The following is a 20,943-nucleotide window of genomic DNA, read 5'->3' as shown; positions in this document are numbered from 1 at the left end:
CAAAAGCTGCCTCTAATTATAAATGACCTGACCCTTTACATAAGAAGCGCCTCTCTACGGACAGCCTCAAGTCCATCAGCAAGGAGAAAGGTCTGAAGCTACCCCTTATAGACCTGATCTCATAGCTTCTTAAAAAGCCGGGTATCACCGCAGCAAACCAGTCACGCAATTACCACTAAATTTTTAGGCAACAAGTGTACCACTTCGGTACTTGAGGTCTTGGCGACGTGACTCCAGACTCAAGCCGCCCTTAGGGCGTCTCCGTCAGTAGATGTCCCATATGTACTCTTGACGTTTCATCTTCCTGGCAAGTTTCATTGTGGTGCCTCATCTCTGATGTCCACCTTCGGCAATACTCGCGTTGGACATCGCCTCCGCTCGTCACGAGCAGCGGCTGTAACAACGACCTACGGCCACGCCCGCGGCACTTCTGCATCCCGAGCGACCCTTCAGAGCTTCCTGCAATCCAATCACTTACAGGCAGTCGCCGCACATTCACGGAGCCTCCTGCTTCCTTATCACAATTCGGCAGTCACCGTACACTCTAGGAGCCGCAATACGGGTCACACCCAGCTCCTACAAGAGGTCTACGTTAACTTGTCAGTAACGAGCTTCTCCCACCTACTCCTGCTTCGTCTGACGCCGACCTTCACCAGCATCACATGACCCCTTCCAAGCCTGTTTCGAATTATTTGACCTACTTTACTTTAATCCTCACTATAATCCTGACCTCCAGTACCTCATTGTCCTAAGTTACCTCACCAAGTATATTCTAACTAATAAAACATTATTGAAGTTGTTTAAAGTGTTTCCCGTGCCTTTTACAGTTTTACCACTCCAATAAATCACAACCAGAACACCCGCTAAAGGTACTTTAGAGTTTAGACAAGCTTTAAAGCTAAACACTTTAGGCTTGAAGGTATTTTTGAAGACCAGGACTTGCACAGACTGGTGAAGGATGCTTTACCTTTTGCAAATATTCTATTTATATATGTTCTACCATTAAGTCTCAATGCTAGTTATGGTCCAGGATTTTATAGCTCTTCTGGCCCCAGAATGGAAACAAATTCATCCAAGACCCAATTGACCACATATACGAGTCGAGCCCACCCCCAGGGCTTTCACTTCAGAATTTATTACGGTATCAAGAAATGCCCGTACTCTGGAGATCCTGTCTATCAGTCAAGGACGTCGTTAGCAGTAGTATATGATGTCTGTTTTCTCATCCATGCCCATCACTCCCATCCTAACCATCGTCGCCAGAACCACGGGCACTCGCGAGACCTAGATTGCGTCCTCTCCCTTAACCGGTTTCTAGATCCTTTCCTTCGCTATGGCATACACATTGAAGGATCTAGACACCTATTTGCAACTGACGACTCAGCTTAAACTACTGTCCAGTACTAAAACCTTGTACTTAAATGCCACATTATAAGCTGTGTGACTTTTAAGCTACTGGCTTTTGATTGTCATGAATATTCCACCACGGAAATACAAATTGTGTGTTGTCATGAGCTGCCGTCGGAGTGAGGGCAATGCTGCTGTACTGTGCGCACTCAGGGTCACCAGCGTAAGGTCCCAATGCTTTGTGAATGCTGCTGAATACGTGACACTGAGTATATCCATAAACAAACGAGATTCACACGTAAGATTAATGACACGAAGGAGCGTGTTGTCTTTCCGAGAACTTATCGCCGCTGAAGACAGCGTATATGCTATTCTTCCACACAGGCTGTTGCCCCTTCGTATCTGGCGTGTGAGGAGAGGGTGGGCGGGTTTGCGGCGATAGTGCTGACTGGGAAGGTGGTGTGGGTGGTGGTGAGGGGGAAGTGATGTGACTTTAAAAACGGCGGTTTCTCCAACACACCCTACCACTGGGGAACTTGATGTGACAGTCCCGGCGGTGACTGTTATCAACGATTGTCCCTGCTGTGTCCCGCCGCTTCGTGACGCGATCATGGATGGGGACAGGTTCACCAAGCTTAAGAGGTGGCAGAAAGTGGGCGGTGCTGTTATACTACTCCTCCGCCTTCTGCTACAGTGTGAGTTGTCGTGCATCATACTCGTCCTGCCACTCAGGGGTAAAGGAGCGGCGGTGGGCTGGCCGGGGGGGGGGGGGGGGTTGCTTCACACAGGCCTCAGCATAACCGTTGGCTTGCTGGTAATACGGTCATGAGACGTGGTGAGTTACGCCCCAACGCTTGAGAAAGGCACGAAATTCAGAGTTGGAGAACTGAGGTCTCCCGTCCGTGCGGAGACGGACTGGTACGCCCACAGTAACGAAGCTATGGTGAAGTTTGATGATGCTGCGTGATGTGTGGCCTTCCAGACAGACTATCGGCGTACGGCAATTATTCCTTTCCTGCGTGGGAGAACAGGTCAGCAGAGACGTTCTCGAAAGGTCGGGATGGGAGCGGGTCCTACGTCAATAGTTCTTCACCTGGAATGGCTGGAAGGTCTGGGCACCTTGTCACATGCCTGCACGGTGTTTGCGATGCCACTCGCGATGCCAGGGCGCCACTCCATCTGACGGGCGCGGCGCTTTATGGCTAAGTGCGGCAGGGATGATGAGCTGGGCGCCGTGGAGAACGAGTAGCCAGTAGCCAGACTGACCGCTTATGCATATACAGGGGATACGGATCCATAGATCTACGAAACTGCCTGCTTCCTGGTGTCTACCAGATTTCACTGAAGACTAACAACGTTCTGGAGTGGTAGCACAACTGCCACATTGCAAGTAGACGTTTATAGATGGATGGAGTTATTCTTTATCTCTCCTGTATGATGAATTCTGTTTCTTCCCACACTAGGTTCTCGCTTGCTATGCAAATGTCTCCACAAAATTTGTGATCAATATGAGGACGGTAAAATCTGCTCTGCAGCTTTTCCGTGCATGCTGCTCACTCCTTCAATTTCAGGTATTGAGTGCATTAATTATATATTTCTGTCTGTTTGTCTGTTTGAATTTGTATTTAGCATTCAATGAAAAAATAGTGGGTGACAAGGTTAATTGTACAAAAACTTGGCGATTGTCTTGCCTTTCACGTGCATGATCTTTTAAATTTGAATGATTGCATTTAATGTTTGGTAAATGACTTGATTAATCAAGGGCGGGCGGGGCGGGAGATGATGGATGTGGATGGGGCTGACTGACATCAATGTGGGCCGAGATCTACAGCACCCAACAGAGCTCCATAGGCAGGTGTGTTCTGTCGTACAATGGATTCTGTAGAGTCTGGTATCCGTCTGTTATTTGACGTTGCTTAGTTATCTTAGTTATTCATAAAAACTAGATACTTTAGTTATAAGCTGCTAATGTGCTAAAAAGGGAGAAAAAACGTAAATAGATGTGAACAGATATATGACTGTTTCATTTGACCAAAGGTGAGAAAGTTTTCATCATTGTTAGATTTCATTCACATCAGTAGTAGTGTAAGATCATAGGTTTTGCCATCGTTTGCAGAGATACATCATAAGGTCAAACTGGAGTAACTACATGATAAATCATTTGTCACTGTAACTTGTATAAATATAGAGTAGTTATACCTTAATTACAATTTTCTTTAGAGTAAGCGTTAAACCATTTTCTATGATGAAGACCACAACTTACTATCTCTCGTTTTGAGGAACGTTTTTACGTATGAAAGCTCAGATGTGGTCTAAACAGGGTCCAATTTGGCACTAACTGATTGGGAAAATGTCCAGATTTGCCGAAAAAGTCAAAATGATACGCATGGGCAAAAGCTCCACCATGTACTGTTGGAAAAGCCCTTAGGTCTAAATATCCAAACCATCAGTTTAGGTACTACGAAAAACATAATTGCTGTCCATCTATTTGACACAGGTAATGCCTTCATCAGGAGTTCAACTGCTTCTTCCCAAACATGTAGATCAATTAACTATTTACGACTGCTTAACAAACACTTAATCACACGGCTAAAAACATGGTTGACTTTGCACATCTTGCTTGGTAAATAGAATTTATATATATATATATATATATATATATATATATATATATATATATATATATATATATATATATATATATATATATATATATATATATGGTCTAAGTGGTTTGCGAAGTGAGAGGGTTAGGGAAAATGATTTGATAAACAGAGAAGAGGTAGTAAAAGCTTTGCGGAAGATGAAAGCTGGTAAGGCAGCGGGTTTGGATGGCATTGCAGTTGAATTTATTACAAAAGGGGGTGACTGTGTTGTTGACTGGTTGTAAGGATATCTAATGTATGTATGACTCATGGTGAGGTGCCTGAGAATTGGCAAAATGCATGCATAGTGCCATTGTACAAAGGAAAAGGGGATAAAGGCGAGCGCTCAAATTACAGAGGTATAAGTTTGTCGAGTATTCCTGGGAAATTATATGGGAGGGTATTGATTGAGAGGGTGAAGTCATGTACAGAGCAACAGATTGGGGAAGAGCAGTGTGGTATCAGAAGTGGTAGAGGATGTGTGGATCAGGTGTTTGCTTTGAAGAATGTATGTGAGAAATACTTAGAAAAGCAAATGAATTTGTATGTAGCATTTATGGATCTGGAGAAGGCATATGATAGAGTGATAGAGATGCTCTGTGGAAGGTATTAAGAATATATGGTGTGGGAGGCAAGTTGTTAAAAGCAGTGAAAAGTTTTAATGAGGATGTAAGGCATGTGTACGAGTAGGAAGAGAGGAAAGTGATTGGTTCTCAGTGAATGTCGATTTGCGGCAGGGGTGCGTGACGTCTCCATGGTTGTTTAATTTGTTTATGGATGGGATTGTTAGGGAGGTGAATGCAAGAGTTTTGGAAAGAGAGGCACGTATGCAGTCTGTTGTGGATGAGAGAGCTTGGGAAGTGAGTCAGTTTTTGTTTGCTGATGATACAGCGCTGGTGACTGATTCATGTGAGAAACTGCAGAAGCTGGTGAATGAGTTTGGCAAAGTGTGTGAAAGAAGAAAGCTGAGAGTAAATGTGAATAAAAGCAAGGTTATTAGGTACAGTAGGGTTGAGGGACAAGTCTACTGGGAGGTAAGTTTGAATGGAGAAAAACTGGAGGAAGTGAAGTGTTTTAGATATCTGGGAGTGGATTTGGCATCGGATGGAACCATGGAAACGGAAGTGAGTCAAAGGGTGGGGGAGGGGGCAAAAGTTCCGGGAGCGTTGAAAAATGTGTGGAAGGCGAGAACATTATCTTGGAAAGCAAAAATGGGCATGTTTGAAGGAATAGTGGTTCCAACAATGTTGTATGGTTGCAAGGCATGGGCAATAGATAGGGTTGTGCGGAGGAGGGTGGATGTGCTGGAAATGAGATGTTTGAGGACAATGTGTGGTGTGAGGTGGTTTGATTAAGTAGGTAATGAAAGGGTAAGAGAGATGTGTGGTAATAAATAGTATGTGGTTGAGAGAGCAGAAGAGGGTGTTTTGAAATGGCTTGGTTACATGGAGAGAATGAGTGAGGAAAGATTGACAAAGAGGATATATGTGTCAGAGGTGGAGGGAACGAGAAGTGGGAGACCATATATATATATACTGGTATACAAAAGGAAAATGATAGAGTTAATTCAAATAGTTGTGCAGACCAAATACCATGCAGGGTGCATTAAAGTTTACTTGGGACAAAGATGCAAGTATCTGAATTTAAGAATAAAGCGGCATCAGTATAGTGCTCGTGATGGACAAAAAATCAAGTGCTTTGTTCCTGCATGTAGGAGACTTCAACCATACTGTTGACTGTCATTCATCCATAGACAGAAATATCACAATCTAGCATTATGCATCACGGCTTTCAATGTAGCATTCATTGCATTGTGATGGACTCTGAGGAAGGCGTGTGGAGAACAGGTGAGGCTATACACACTAATTAGTTAGTTGTACAAGAGTGTAAGGACTACACTGGTAACATTTTTGTCAAAATTCATCAATTATAATATGTACAAGAGGATGCCCAACAGCATACCGACCAAACAATTTACTGTTCCTGTGGATGAATGAAGTGTACTTACATCTGGCCCTTTTTCTAGAATCTCTAATCCTTTAAGTAGTTTGTATCTCGATCTATGAACCAAATAAACTTTTAAAGAATCTCAGCAAACCTCCAGGTAAAAGTGTGTGGTCAGTAGGATCTGTAACTTTTAATTGTTATCCCTTATAACTAGGAAGAAATTTAATGATGATAGGTATATCCTAATGTTTGTACTGGCGTATTTCCTTAGTTGATAACTGTAGAAACAACTTTATGAACGTTCCCACATATTTTTGCCATTTGACAAAGGGTTATGTAAGGGAAAATTCAGCGAGACAGTGATGGCATCCATATCCTCCAATATTCAGGATACATTTGTACATACACGAGAGTATGAATATGCTATGCATAGATCAAGTACATTAACTCAATATTAAATGATCATCATATAAAAAAATCTTTTATTTTACATATATACAACATTTAAGACTAGCATATCATCAGTGAGAATTTGGAGAATGTTGAACTAATAATACATTGGAAAGGTCATTGCCTCTTAAGATGGGCTTAAAATGTCTAATAATCTTATCAAAAATCATCAACTCATCAAATATGATTAAGGTATATTGTGATAGTCATTTGAAGTTTCTTAATAGAGTCTCAGTAAAGGAACATCAGGTCAGTATTATCTTTAGCATTACTTTCATGTTTGTAAATGTATGGCAGTTTATGTAATGGTGCTTCCGGAATGTATAAAAAACAAACTTGGTATCTTAAAATACAGTACCGTGATTGTAGCATGAGAATTTATATGTTAAAACATGTACTGTAAATGTTCACTGGCGTTTTGAATATTGATAAATATTTGTGTGAACTGTAAGACTGGCTGTAATGTGTAAAGAATTCCATCAAATCAAATTGCTTGATTACAACTAACGGTCACGACTAAAAAGCAGTTCTGATTTGCAAAAAGCACTGAAATATTTGGAAAGGGAACATGATTTCCATGCATAAAACTGAGAATTCATACATCATCATATGATGACGTAGATTCTTTGAGGTTCTCCAATATTCTTGAACAGTATCACACTGATACTGAACAGAAAGTATAGCTATAATGAAAGTGGATAGAGAAGACCATAATATACCTAATTTAACGTAAGGGCGTTGCATCAATATAAACTTTTAAAACTGATCGGCCATTTAACAGACATCTACATTGCAGTTTATGTATACAGGAAAATGAATTGTATAAAAAGGTTTGAAATCATAACAAAACATTTCAGCTGGAATCCATGTCAAGTGTAGCAGAATGTAAAGTGGCTCATGGTTTTGAGAATGAGAATAGTAAGGGACTTTGATTTGAATTTCATCTGTGTCTGGTGCTTGTTCTGTTTATATCCATTTGCAAAAATCATATTGCTGATGAATATAATGTATTTGTACTTTCGGTATTCATACACAAAATAATAACAAGTAATTCTATCCCAGTTTTGAGAGTTTCTTCAGCAAAATGTATTAACTACAATCCTTTTCCAAAAATTAAAGATTAAAGTGTTCAAACATATTTGTACTCAACAACAAAACTTCTAACACCTGTAGTCAGTCTGCAGAAGTAATAAAAGTTAAGCTTCCATTTACTTGTTGACTTAAATTCCATGCACCATATTCTCTCTAAGTGTTCTGATGGTAATTCACAAGTTTGTTTATACCAGGTAAAACCTAGATCGGCAATTACTCTTCGTAAAAGACTCATGTGACCTGGTGCAGAAGCTGTATGCACACGATAATGATAAACTGATAAACAGAATCCTGTAGCGTCAGGTGGATGACGTTCTGTTTACGGCTGAGTTGCTTGGGGAAGAGCTGACGGGGCGTGACGTGCCTCTCATCCCAGTGTGGCTTCGATGCGCTCTGGAAACCTGGGTATGCCAGGTGTATGCGTGAGGCCCTGGAGAGCCAAGTGAATGAGGGATTCGGTGGATAATGTCTGGTAGTTGGAGGTGGAGGAAAGTAAGTTATTGAGAAAGGCAAGTGGAGACACGTCTCCATCTCCTGCAACACATGTGGCACTCAGGTCTCCCAGCTTGATGCCTGAGCAGTCCTCCAAAGCTTCCAACACAAGTCGACTGAGTGTTCGGCGGGAGAGGTTCTGGAAGGCAGGAACATGAACATGATTTTGCTTCAGAACTATTTAGTTTGATACATGTTTTCTTAAAGATAAACACTATGAATTAATCGTATCTTATGGGATGGGAAAGGGAAGTAATGATTCATTATAACCTGATACCCTTTTTTGTTGTATTATATAAAGGAATGAAAATCAAGAGTGACTTACATTAATGCAAAGCAAGCTTAACTGGCAAAACTGATTGTTAGGCACACACACACACACACACACACACACACACACACACACACACACAGGATTTTCAAGTAGGCCTGATGGGAGACTTGTGGATTGAAAATTTCCGTAGGGGAGGGGAACAGAAGACACATGAAGCTGCTGCGTTGCTTCTGTACTCATTCAACTCATAACCTTCAAATCCTCTGTTATATCCAGGGTCGTTATAAACTTTCTTTTTTCACTCAATAGTATTTCTGATGGTTGTAGGCAATGTATTATTCAATCTTGGGCCTCAGATGTTTCTACTGTTTTCTTATATTTGACTTATCCCACTGTCTTACACCATTGTGTCAGTCTCTGATATATCAGTCAAGTGACTCCACACCATCTCAGTACCATTATTTGCTGTCTTATCAATATCTCTCTGTTTGTGTAAATTGCCTGAGAGGTTTGATTTTTGCTATTATTCCTTATCAACTTTCATCCATGCTTTCTCTGTGACACATCTATGCTAGAACACCTAAAATACAACGCAATTCAAAAAGCATAATTATGTGGTATATGTGCTTCCATTTAACATGCTCACAGACCTTACACCATAAACACTATCACAAAAACTTCTTGCCAGAAACATATCAGTCATACTACTGTCTACCATTTTTCTCTTTCTATCCTGCTTATACTTATGGACATTCTTGGGAAATATGTATCTGTAGTGTAAGCAACAGCAGCTGCACATATGCTCTGCATCTTATAGATAATTTCACTGGCACTTGGTGGAAGGTAAACTTGCTTACCAGAACAAGTATGACTTTAGTCTGCAACTCCTCCATGCTATAATAAGAATTATTATGTGAGCCAATGAGGCAATTTCTTCAATCTGTTCCTGTCGCTACCTTGCTAATGTAGTTAAATGAACATGTGTGAAAGAAAGAAAGAACATGAAGAATTACATTCACTTGAGTGGCCCTGGTAGACGTTTCCATCACTCACCATATCAGCCAAGGACAAAAGCACCTGCAGCAACTGCCGAAGTTTGTCCTCAATGAGAATAAGTCTTGACCTCTCTGCTTCCACTTGCCTCAGCTCTTCCTCTAGTAACTCGGCCTTCTGCCTTACTGTCACCTCGTCCTCAGTGAGGTGGTGCTGCTCCTGAAACATAGGAAAGCTTTGAAGATCATTGTAAAACTAAGAAATATATGACGTATTCTGCAAATTGTGTAAAATGAATAGGTGAACCATATGATTGGGAGGGAATGAAAAATTTGGCTTACTCCCTAGATAGGATTGCAGATGTAAATAGAAACATTATAAACACTTAGCCTCCAGCTATCATGTGCAATGCACCGAAACCACAGCTCCTAATCCACATTCAGGCCAAAAAGACCTTTCTGTGGTTTACCCCAGACGTTTCACATACCCTGGTTCAGTTCATTGACGGCACGTCGACCCCAATATACCACATCGTTTCAATTCACTTTATTCCGAGCACGCCTCTCACCCTTTTGCATGTTCAGGCCCTGATCGCTTAAAATCTTTTTCACCCCATCCTTCTATCTCCAATTTGGTTTCCCGCTTCTCCTTGTTCCCTCCACTTCTGACACATATATCGTTTTTGTCAACCCTTTTTCACTCATTCTCTCCATATGTACAAACCAGTTTAGCACACTCTCTTCTGCTTTTTCAACCACATCCTATATATTACCACACATCTCTCTTACCTCTACATTACTTACTCGATCAAACCACCTCACACCACATTCTGTTCTCATACATTTCATTTCCAACAACACATCCACCCTCCTCCTCACAACCCTAACTATAGCCCATGCCTCGTAACCATATAATATTCCTGGAACTAATATTCTTTCAAACATACTTATCATCAACCTCCGAGATACCTTTCTCTCCACACATTCTTCTGGGGGCGGACAGAACCTTCGTCCCCTTAATCACTAAAACCCGGTTTCATACATCAAAACTCCAAACACACTCACTCAGCTGCTCCCAAAACACTTGCCTCTAATGATCTTTCTTCTCATGATCAGGTGCAAAAGCACCGACAATCACCCATCTTTTGCCATACACTTTTCACTTTACCTACATCAATCAAGAATTTGCTTCCTTAAACTCTGTCAAACACTTCCACAACTCCTGCTTAAGGAGTGGTGCTAGTCCTTCCTTATCGCTTGTCCTCTCACCTACCCCCGACTTTACTCCTGAGACAATTGCAAACCATTCTTCCCCTTTACCCTTGATCTTCATTTCTTTTAGAGCCAGAACATCTAGGTTTCTGTCCTCAAACATACTACCTATCTCTCCTCTCCTCTCATCTTGGTTACATCCACACTCATTCAGACATCCCATTCTGAGCCTTTGAGGAGGATGAGCACTCCCCATCTGGCTCCATCTTCTGTTCAGAAATTAAAATACAAGGAGGCGAGGGTTTCCAGCTTCCCGTTCCCACCCCCTTTAGTCACCTTCTACGGCACGCAGGGAATACGTACGCAAAATTATCTTCCCTACCTCAGGGATGGTGAATATAAAACAATCTTACTTTCATTATCAACGACTCTTCATATTACTACAGGATTATCATACAATTGCAATCAATGATTTCATATTTGAGATTAACATTTGCACTTTCATGTCTACAATGATACAGCGTAAGACTAAAGAATGTATGCATATTTCTAGGGCTGCTATTTCCTTCCTTTGCAATAAAAGTACTTCAGGAACAGCCGAGTTAGTGTTGGCTTAAATTAGACAGTGAATTACTACCTATCAAAAACCTTACCTCATCCCACTCTTTCTCAGCTTCACTGAGTGTGTACTGAAGCCACTGCACCTCCTTTTCTAGCCCTTCGATGATCTCTGTTGAAGTAGATGGCAAGCCACTTGAGGGAGATTTCCATTGTGGTACATCGCCCTCCTTTATCAGAATCAGTTGTGGTGTCATGACTCCATGGATGTGACCCTGAAACTCTGATTGTGTACTTGAGGGAGATTTGAAACTTGTGGATGAACATGAATCGTCACCTCTCTGAGGATCACTGTTGAAAGCATCTTTGACAGAGTCACTTGCGTGTCTTGGTGTCCACAAATCATCCTCTGAAGCTGAAAATAGGGGAAATGTTAATATTCCGAGAGAGCTACTTCTAGTTATTGATATTCGGAGAGTCATAATTATTAAGGAATTGACAATAATGATAAATGATACTGTATTATCAAAAACAACGTCAGAAAAATTTATTCCACTGTTGGAATATACATTTACAAGCATTTTGCCATTTGGTTTCTAGTATCAATCATAATATTCTTTTATTGATAATATAATCACCTGAAATATGGCCAGACGATCTATCAGGACTTTTTGTGTCATCATCTCGTTCACTTTCTTCACTGTACAAGCCACTATCAGCACGACACGTTGAGTCCAACCTGTGTGAAAGGCAAGAATAATTCCTTCGTTAATGGTAGAACTAATTTGATCTGTAACGCCACTGCTAATACTGTACGTACCGTTTACCTTCCTGTCCCTGGAACCTCATCCTTGGAAGAGCACCTTGGAAGCCAGCCATGTCGGCCGGACTGAAGCACTGGGCAAGGAGTGTGATAACTGTGTGTTGGTGTGAGGGCACGACACTGCAGATGTGGTCATTGTCTTTCGTATGTAAGATATTAATCCAAAGAAATATAATCTCGTTTACATTATCTTCACTCTTGTACCCTGTGTCCTACAGCATGGATACATCCATGGAGTGTATGTGGTCTTATAATCTATAACTTGAAGGAGGTCTTGAAAGATTTTCAGGTTGGTGGATATAACCTTATGTTGACGGCCATGATCATGGGAGATGATAGACTTAAGTTGAATCAAACTTCCCGTGTATAACGTATTCATGTAACATTTTCTTGCTTATCATCCTCCTTGCAGTCGTGCATAACGTGAACACACACACACACACACACACAGTTCTGTCTACATTTCTCAAGATGCTTCCAAGTTGATATTATTTAACTGTGGAACCGTAAGGCGCGTCATGTGCTCCTCCTCTCACCATCATCTTGGCAGTGACGTAATTCCCTGTAGACGTCTTTTTTTGTTAGCTGAGACGGCACGGGCAGCTGAGGCCCTGAACAAGGCCATTCCTAGCCTGATCCACGTACTCATTTTATCGACCAACCCCTAGGGATGGATGAACAGCTGGGTCGAGTGCGGACCGACTGCCTCAACCAGAATTCGGACCTATGCTATGTAAACATATACATAATCTACATTTCGTCAAGGTAAGATATGTATATCTCAGGGACCAACGCTCCTAGAGAATAGGCTTTTTTAGATAAAGGCATCTGCTAGGACTGGACCCGGCGAATGTTGAGCACGACGACTGGGGTGGATGTGATAAGTGGATGAAGAGATAAAAGTGGATAATGGATGAGTAGATGGATGTATACAAGTGAATGGATGGATGGATTTGTGAGACATAGCTAGACAGATTTCTCATGTATATCATTCGGATTTTTGTTAGTGATGAATTTATAATTTACTTTTTTTTTTTCTTTTATCAAACTTGGGTTGTACATGCGTAAGCGTTTTTGTTTGTGAAATTTAGGCTTGAAGTACAGAGTGAGCGTGTTTGCGAAGCGTGCGTTGTAAATGCTACAACATGCAGCTTCTCTTTATATTTTGTGTGACGTAGGCTGCTATGATCTCATGAATAAATACCAAACCTTGGCCCCTTACTTTCAAACGTGTCACTGCATCGTATGCCGGATTCAGGGATAGACGGGTGTTTCAGTGCTCTTTATCCGTCTTGATATATATGTATTCGGATTTTGAATCATGAATTACTCGTTACCATGTAATATTGTCTCTTCCAGAAAAAAAGATGATTGATGACTGTAAGAGATACTGACACGAAAGAGGAAGGCTGATGTGTACATTGAGAACAGACCAATGGATCTCATCATGATCAACATCCACACAACGACCAGCCACCTTGGGAGGTACTTAATGATACTTCTGCTGTGGGGTGAGGCTCATAAGTATGTACTTGATGCCGTCCGCGCTTGCTATGGTGTCAGACTTTCAATACAAACACAGCAACAACCCTCACACTCACCGCGTTTATTTCATATAAAGACCATCCAAAACATACAAACTAGACGTAGTAAACATATCGACGATTTAATGTTCAATTCCTCACCTCAGGCTGAGCCCTGGCCAGTGTTCCACCTCAAGCAGCAGTGGGCGGTATTCTGGACAGTCATCAACTGGGCTCAGGATGCATGAGACGTTATCAACAACCATTGTGGCTATCTTGAACCACCTGCTTGGTACTGATGTTTGTCTGGCATGGAGAACATCCGTACTGCTTCCTGCCTGTCTTCCAACCTACGTCAGCACCTCCAGGTCGTAGCACGACCACCAGGTCACACTAGTGACCCTTTGTCAGTACCAGTAATCCTGAAGGGACTCCGGCATTCATCATTAACAGCAGGTTCACACCAGCATCATAAGACACTGTAATCAGAACCCACTGTATCATTAGGTTCCATCAGCAGAAAAACCCAGGCCACGCCACTTTAAAAAAGTTGAACTGATTACCAGATTATACTCAAACTTCCAGGTCAGCTCGACACCTTTAGGTCACACCATCAACCAGATGTCACGGCAGTACGACCTGAAGTCTCAACTACTCCGTTAAGGCAATACCAGCAGGTCAGACCAGGACTACCAGGCTTCATAGTACTACCAGGTTAAACTGGTATCACTGGGTTTCACCTCTGCTGCCAGATCATGACAGTGGCTCCAGGTCACAACACTATGAGCCAGGAAATTCATATTACGACAAAACGACTCGGCGATGACCACAAGGGCAGCCAAGCGTGGAACACCAGAAGACACCGTTCAGCCAGCCTCTCCCTCCCCCAGCTCTCACTAACACCTCTCCACCTCTCGCCTTCTCCCTGGACTCATGCTAGAATCCTCCCCAAATCATCTCTAGCCACGCTGTAGGTGAGAGAGGGCTGGAGGGTGTTCTTTCTGCCATCAACTCCTTAAATGGCGAAGCATACGATAGTGATCAAAATCTATAATAATTTTCCATGTTCACCACAAGATGGACTTAAGTGTCATGATCATATGATTGTCTCTCCTCATGTCTTTCCTTCTCTCTCTTTCCCACTTACCATCTTTCTCTCATGTCTTTCCTTCTCTCTCTTTCCCACTCACCGTCTTTCCTCTCATGTCTTTCAATTCCCATCAATAATCAACACTTACATTACATTTCTCTCTCCTTCTCCACATTCTGTCTTCCATCGCCGTGTTCTCAACGTGGCTTGCCTCCCTCGTGGCAGTGAAGGCCACACACCCGCGTGCCTTTCACTGGCCGGGCATGGCATCACCGCTCACACACACTCCTCAGTACCAGTCCTCACTGCTGCTACCCCCGTGGTGTTACCGCTTGAGTGACCTGGTGAACGTAGGGTCACTTCAGGTCACGGCCTCTCTCAACCAAACCATCTGAGTACACTTACCATAAGACTTCGACTGAAAGATCAGTTGTCATTTAATTTTCATGTATGGAACAACAAAAAATCTCGCTTTGTTATTCAGTTTTAATTTCAAACTTTACCAGCATCATATATACCTTCATTCTGTCATCAGTAAACTCAAACTGTTTGAGTTGTCAGATTAGATGTTATTCTGATTCAGATTTTAGAACTAGCTGAGCGAGAGGTCGTGAGGGTGAGGTCAGCTAGCTGCCATACCTTCCCTGCAGGGAAAAAGTTCCATGAATGAAGCTTGACGAAAGTCGTCACACTCCTTAATTCATCATGGCCTTTAGTTGTTTCAGCCGCCTTTCATCTTTTCGAAGTGTTCACTGGTGACATCATCTGCTGGTTTAGAAACTTAAACGTTTTGTCGACTATCTGCATCCAGTCTCACTGATGTTCTTATTACTCTCATCTTCCATAACATTAACACTCCTATAAACATCTTTTCTAGCGAGATTCTTCCCTAATTTGTTATTGGAACTTGTGATAGCTCTTCCACTGCATGTTTCAAAGACTTGTTCTTTTGTTGTCTTTGCTGGATTACTGTAGAAACTCGAATGTTGTAGTTCGTTATTCTATTTTTCTGTCTCGTCGTGGACGTAACTACCTACTTGTACGGTGCGGGACGGGATCACCGTGTGTGTACAGGATGAGGTGTCCGCCATCGTGTCAGCACAGCCTCTAGTACTAGCCACAAAAACCAGGCCAGATTTGGTCATTATCTACGTTGACCTAACTGGCGTCAGCGGAGCAGGGCGCGCGGGGCGGTGCCGGCCAAGGAAGTGCATGACGGGGCAGATCCCATAACAGCCACTCCACACTGACACTTTCTCCTTAAGTACTTCTGAGCACTCAGGAGCCACACACCATTGAGCACGACGGTACACCGGCCGTCGAACGTGATGATGCGTCCGTTGGGCATGATGACATGGTCTCTGACCTGACGACAACGAGGAAGATGAAAGGCCAAGCCACCATAGCCAAGGGTCGTATCGTCATACTCAAAATGGTGTTCCGTCGTGGTGTTGGGTCAACTAGTGTGCTCATAGAATCAAAGGTCAGTCAGTATTCACGTGAAATAACTTTCCATCATATTAAACAAATACTGAAGGAACCTAATCCCAACAATATATGAAACCGTGAGGCAGTCAAGTGTATTAGTAATGACAGACGAGATATTAATTACAGCAAATGGAGTAGTTTTCTATCAACAGCTGAATCCAGCAGTCAGAAACAGAATGATTTCTTTGTTCGACTCAACAGCAAGTTGAATGAAAAATGTGTACAAAAGCAACGAACTCATGCAAACCTCCAAGAACCTGTTTGTAAGTATGGTCATTAAGACACAAAAAAGTCCTGCACGTCGGCCAATGATAACTCATGAATTTATTCATCAACCTCTTGACTCAAGTTGTTAACTGTACTCATGTTGTGGTTCCCCAGGCAGGCAAGCTACGGTCCGAGCTTCTCGGTGAGCCGTGTATCGTTGGTGTTGTGGAACTATTTAGTTACAACATGCAAACAACATGTTGGTCTCATGGTTATCTAATGATTGAAATAACGTAGCTATTTACGGACGTCAGTGTTACTGGTTGGGTGGTAACAGGCAACCACCACAGACGCCAAAGATTAAACAAACCTCAAGTAAAAACGGAAGAGAAACAAAAACATTTACGTCGACGATCCAGATGTGTCTGGGTAAACCATCTTGGTGGGAGATAAGACAATAGATCTCCTCCATGATCATACCTTTCACGTTTTATTTACATGCAAGATGAAACTAGATATGAGATACATTCTCCTGCAACACTCTTCATGCCATCCAATGAGCAACGTGTTATTTCTTGAATCTGTTTGTTGGTTGACGCGCTCACATGTGAGCAACAGCAACAAAAACCTGTCAAGTGATCAGCCTAGTATTTCTGAGACAGTCCTCCCACCTGAACTGACGGCAGGCATCGCTGCCATCATACAACGACCCAAGTTCTCTGTGCCTCTTGAAGTGCTATGACCAAATTGGAGAAGCAAAATCTAGTTCTAGCCTGATATAGGATGTGAACAGTTTCCTAAATGTTTCCTTAATCAAGTATTTGAACGCGTATCTGGCATTTGCCAGGAGACTGTTTGTCTCCTTCACAATTTCCGTGAGATAGAGATCTGGCGACTGGTTTATGTATAGTGTCGACGCCCGAGTCCCTCTGTCGTAGATTCCTACTGCTTATTTAGTACATCATAATTACATAGAGGCCTTTTTTCACTTTTCCCTTCTGTCTTGATATCATCAGACCAACTCTAAAGTCTGTCGAGGTCCCTTTGTAAGGTGATGCAGTTCCCATCACTCTTAACTTTCTACATGACCTTGGCATCATCCGCTAACATATTCAGGTTTGGTTCCAGTGCTTCTGGCAAGTCGGAAAGGAAGGAAAGTATGCGGTGTTAGAGTCTTACCTGGTGATTGAGTTGGGAGATAATTGAGGAGAGGAGTGGGCGGCCAGGGTGTTGAGGGCTTGTTCCCCCGCTCGTACTTGCTCCAGGCTCCCCGCCACCAGGCTCCTCGCTGTCATCACGCCCTGAACCAGCTGCTCCCTGCGGGTGAAAGGAAGTTCAATTGGCAGATGTTCCTGCTGCACCTTGAGTCAGGAAGAGTAGGATGAGGGTGACCAGGTGGATGAATGTAAGATGAGGGAGGATGTGGGTGAACAAGTTGGGTACGTGGATGTGTGCAGGTGGAGTCCGTCCGTTTGCAAGAGTATGATGACAGTGAAAGGGTGGTAGGTGATTAAGTATGCGGGAAGGTGGGTGTGTGTATACAACGGGGGCAAAATGCAAGCGGGTGGCAAGATGAGTGTATATGGGGGTAAGGGAGGGTAAAATATATGTGGGTGTAAAGTGTATGTACATTTATAGAACTTGTGTGTCAGTGGGTTTGTGTTTGTACTTCTGGATAAAGTATGGAAGTGTACAAGGCTTCCACAACCTGCAGTAGACAAGGTAGGTGTGGGTAAGGCTATGGGGAGTCAGCCCTGAGCAACAGCAGCAGCCTGTGTGGCTAGCATAGTATGGCTTCTTGTTGAGTATCAGTCTATACTTACAAATAAATAGAGGAATATATATATATATATATATATATATATATATATATATATATATATATATATATATATATATATATATATATATATATATATAGCTTCCCTTCCACACTTCTTCCAACCACTTTTAGTCATATTATTTAGACACTTGAAGACGACACTTGGACACGACATCTGGATATGACATTCTGGTAAAATAAGAAATGATGAGAACATGATAGCTCCTTCCTCTTTTGTGTTTATGTATTTATGTACGTACATACGTATCTATATGTATGTGCGTACACGTCATAGTGTAGTATAGGGTGTAGAGGTGACCCTTTCATGGCAGCCTAGGTGACAGCTGGCAGACTATCAAGTGTTGTCGTGAAGGAAGTGTGCCCATCTGACCTTCGTGCAACACTCACCTAACAACTTTTATGCTCAGCAGACTGTTATGGTTGGCGGCAGAAAATTTAAATATTTAAGAGTTTCGTGAACCTGGAACGACAAGACGACAGTGAGTCGCTCTTTGGTTCTCCGTGTCGTTTCTTCGTTGCTTTGGTCTTACCACCTCTGCTGGCGGAGGTCACCCGTGCGTGGTGTCTGCAGGAGGGGCCTCAGGTACAAGTGTGGTAGGAAGGTTCACATTGTTGTGTGTTGTTTACCCACACCTGGTAGGCTCATTTGGCCTGCCAGTGATTGCCATGTCCCTGGACATGTACATCCCAAGGAAATCTCCAGCTGAATTACAGGCGTTCGGCTGGTTAGGCTGTAATAACCTTGGTGTTTCCTTTAACCCCCGCCTACGTAGGTGCCTACTCATCTACCAGCCACAGAAAGGATTAACAAAAGGTGAAATGCGCACTGTCTAGTAGCGCCGAGGATCGAACCCTGGCCAGTGAATTAGAAGTCAGCGACGTTTACCACAACTAAAACGAGGCGCTATCTTTCCTTACTCATAGGCTGGTGTGGTAGATGGACTCCTGCAAACCTTCACATCCTTACACAACCATTCTCCTGACCCTGGCTGGGGGAGGGGGATCAGAGTCGATTACTGGGAACCCTGGGTAATCAGATATCCATTTGATATAGGATCGGTTAAAAAAGCATTGACTTATAGGTTCTGGCTTATGTAAATTTAGATAAGTAATGTCTGGGTTGACTGAAGTATTAAGAGAAGTTGAACTGGTTTCACCAGGATCCTGTTAACAGAACTCCCGTTTATCTAGCGACTCGTAACTCGTGAGAAAAAATACCGTTACCGTTTTACCTTCTCTTAGGTTAATCAACGTGAGGTCGGGTGTCCGGCTGGCCTCACACCGCTGTTTCTTCATCACCATCACCAGTGGCACGCCGCCACCACCATCACTATCACCATCGATTTCATTTTCATTGCTCCATGATCACTACACTCAGGACAACATTCCATATGGGCGGCTCTGCCAACACCAGATAGATACCGTCACCGTCTTAGGAACAGAACATGTAGAAATAGCCTTGATCGGGGGAAGCTGACAACCTGACGTGTCTATCGCTGTTGGCACCGATATGTTGGCAGCTAACGACCTGACGTGTGCAGTGCTGCTGACAGTGATGTGTTGTTATGTATGTGCATTAGTGAGTTGGTCGTGTTTCTTGTAATGAGTGCAAATTACTTTTAAGGTCTGTCAACAGCTTCTCGTTATTAAGAAAGTGATTAAAGTAATCGCCGGTTGCAACACTTGCAATAACTCCTGAGCTGTGACTTGGCCGCGGTGCTGTCGCCTCGATGTAATCACTGAAGGTATTCACAGTGGGACCGGCTGGCAGCTGTCACCCGCGAGTCATGAACCGTCTTAGGTGAGCAGTCAAGGGCGACAAACGCTACACATAACTCATCATCACCGGCGTCAGGGGCAGCAGCAGCAGCAGCAGTAGCCCCAGGGGCACCCAGTGTCGTTCCCTGCAGGAGGAGGTTCTCAGCAGTGACCGTACGAAGCCATTAAATCTCTTGCACCTGCTGCAGACAGGATCAGGCAACGTTGGCGGGGGATTGGTGGCTGAGGGAAGTATAAGAGTAGCCGCGAGGTGGTGACCATAATCTGTACCTGTAAGATTCTTCTAATTTCGCAAGTTCATCTGTATCCTCTCAGCTCGGCCTGTATCCTGGCCTTCCTTGATGTTGACTGCTGATGCCAGTCTCTGTGCTCATGGTACGTAAGGCAGTTAGATGTATGAGGAGAAGAACCTTATTATCTCCTCCGTAAGTACGTACAAAGTCTCTCCATGAGCATCATCTGGTATCTCTCCCGGTAGCTGGCAACTAAGACTTGAGCTTCGACCATTTGGACAATCGCTCTTGGTTGTCCCCCTCTGCACCTTCTCAAATTAGTGAGTTCAGATTGTACATTCCTCTGCCAACAGCGGGATGGTTTTATTCATTACCTTCATATTTTTGACCACCTAATTGTCAGTGAAGTCACTTATTCACCAAGTCAGAATAGCTTGGGCAGCTCCGTGATGGTGTACGTATTGTCAACCTCCTCCTGTCACGGGAAATTAATCTGTGAGCCGTGAGGAGGAGCCAGTGACCTTTGACAGTAATCATGTAGCTTTCCGACACGCTGTCTTTAAGGTACAAACTGAATCTTACGACCACTTTTGTTTGTAACGGAAGTTCCATTTGTCTGAGGGTAAAGTTACATATATTTGTCTGCTTGTCTGTTGTTGTTGTTCTTGCTCCAGATAGACAAACAAATGGACAGGGACAGACGCTATCACTCGTAGCCAACAAATATAGAGTTCGTTTAGCACAACACTGCAGACACTCAAGACAAACATGGCTTGACAAGATCACGTTACGAGTGGACGTCAGAGAACAGTCGACCTTCTAACCCGACCAGCATCTCACCTGCAGCAGGTGATCTACTACTCCTGGGTGCTAACAACACACAATCTATCTGCCTGATACATATATAGGGAGAAACAAGAGCTATCATCATCATTATATGGCATCAGA

General features: G+C 43.0%; 1 protein-coding gene across 1 annotated transcript in view; it reads right to left on the bottom strand.

Moving 5' to 3' along the window:
* Positions 1 to 6,406: 6,406 nt before the first annotated feature.
* The window catches only part of LOC139763403 (uncharacterized), a 61,511-nt gene continuing 46,974 nt past the window's right edge, over positions 6,407 to 20,943 (bottom strand). The window contains exons 2-6 of the mRNA XM_071689411.1: positions 17,320 to 17,457; positions 11,648 to 11,748; positions 11,105 to 11,424; positions 9,301 to 9,459; positions 6,407 to 8,112 (exon numbers count right to left, since the gene is read on the bottom strand). Coding sequence (XP_071545512.1) covers positions 7,849 to 8,112; positions 9,301 to 9,459; positions 11,105 to 11,424; positions 11,648 to 11,748; positions 17,320 to 17,457 — 982 coding nt within the window. The 3' untranslated portion in view covers positions 6,407 to 7,848. The remainder of the gene's footprint in view (positions 8,113 to 9,300; positions 9,460 to 11,104; positions 11,425 to 11,647; positions 11,749 to 17,319; positions 17,458 to 20,943) is intronic.

The sequence above is a fragment of the Panulirus ornatus genome, chromosome 47, assembly GCF_036320965.1.
Source record: "Panulirus ornatus isolate Po-2019 chromosome 47, ASM3632096v1, whole genome shotgun sequence".
In the NCBI taxonomy this organism is placed as follows: Eukaryota; Metazoa; Arthropoda; class Malacostraca; order Decapoda; family Palinuridae; genus Panulirus; species Panulirus ornatus.
Note: the sequence above shows the minus strand (reverse complement) of the source record. Positions and strands in the feature narration are given on the sequence as shown.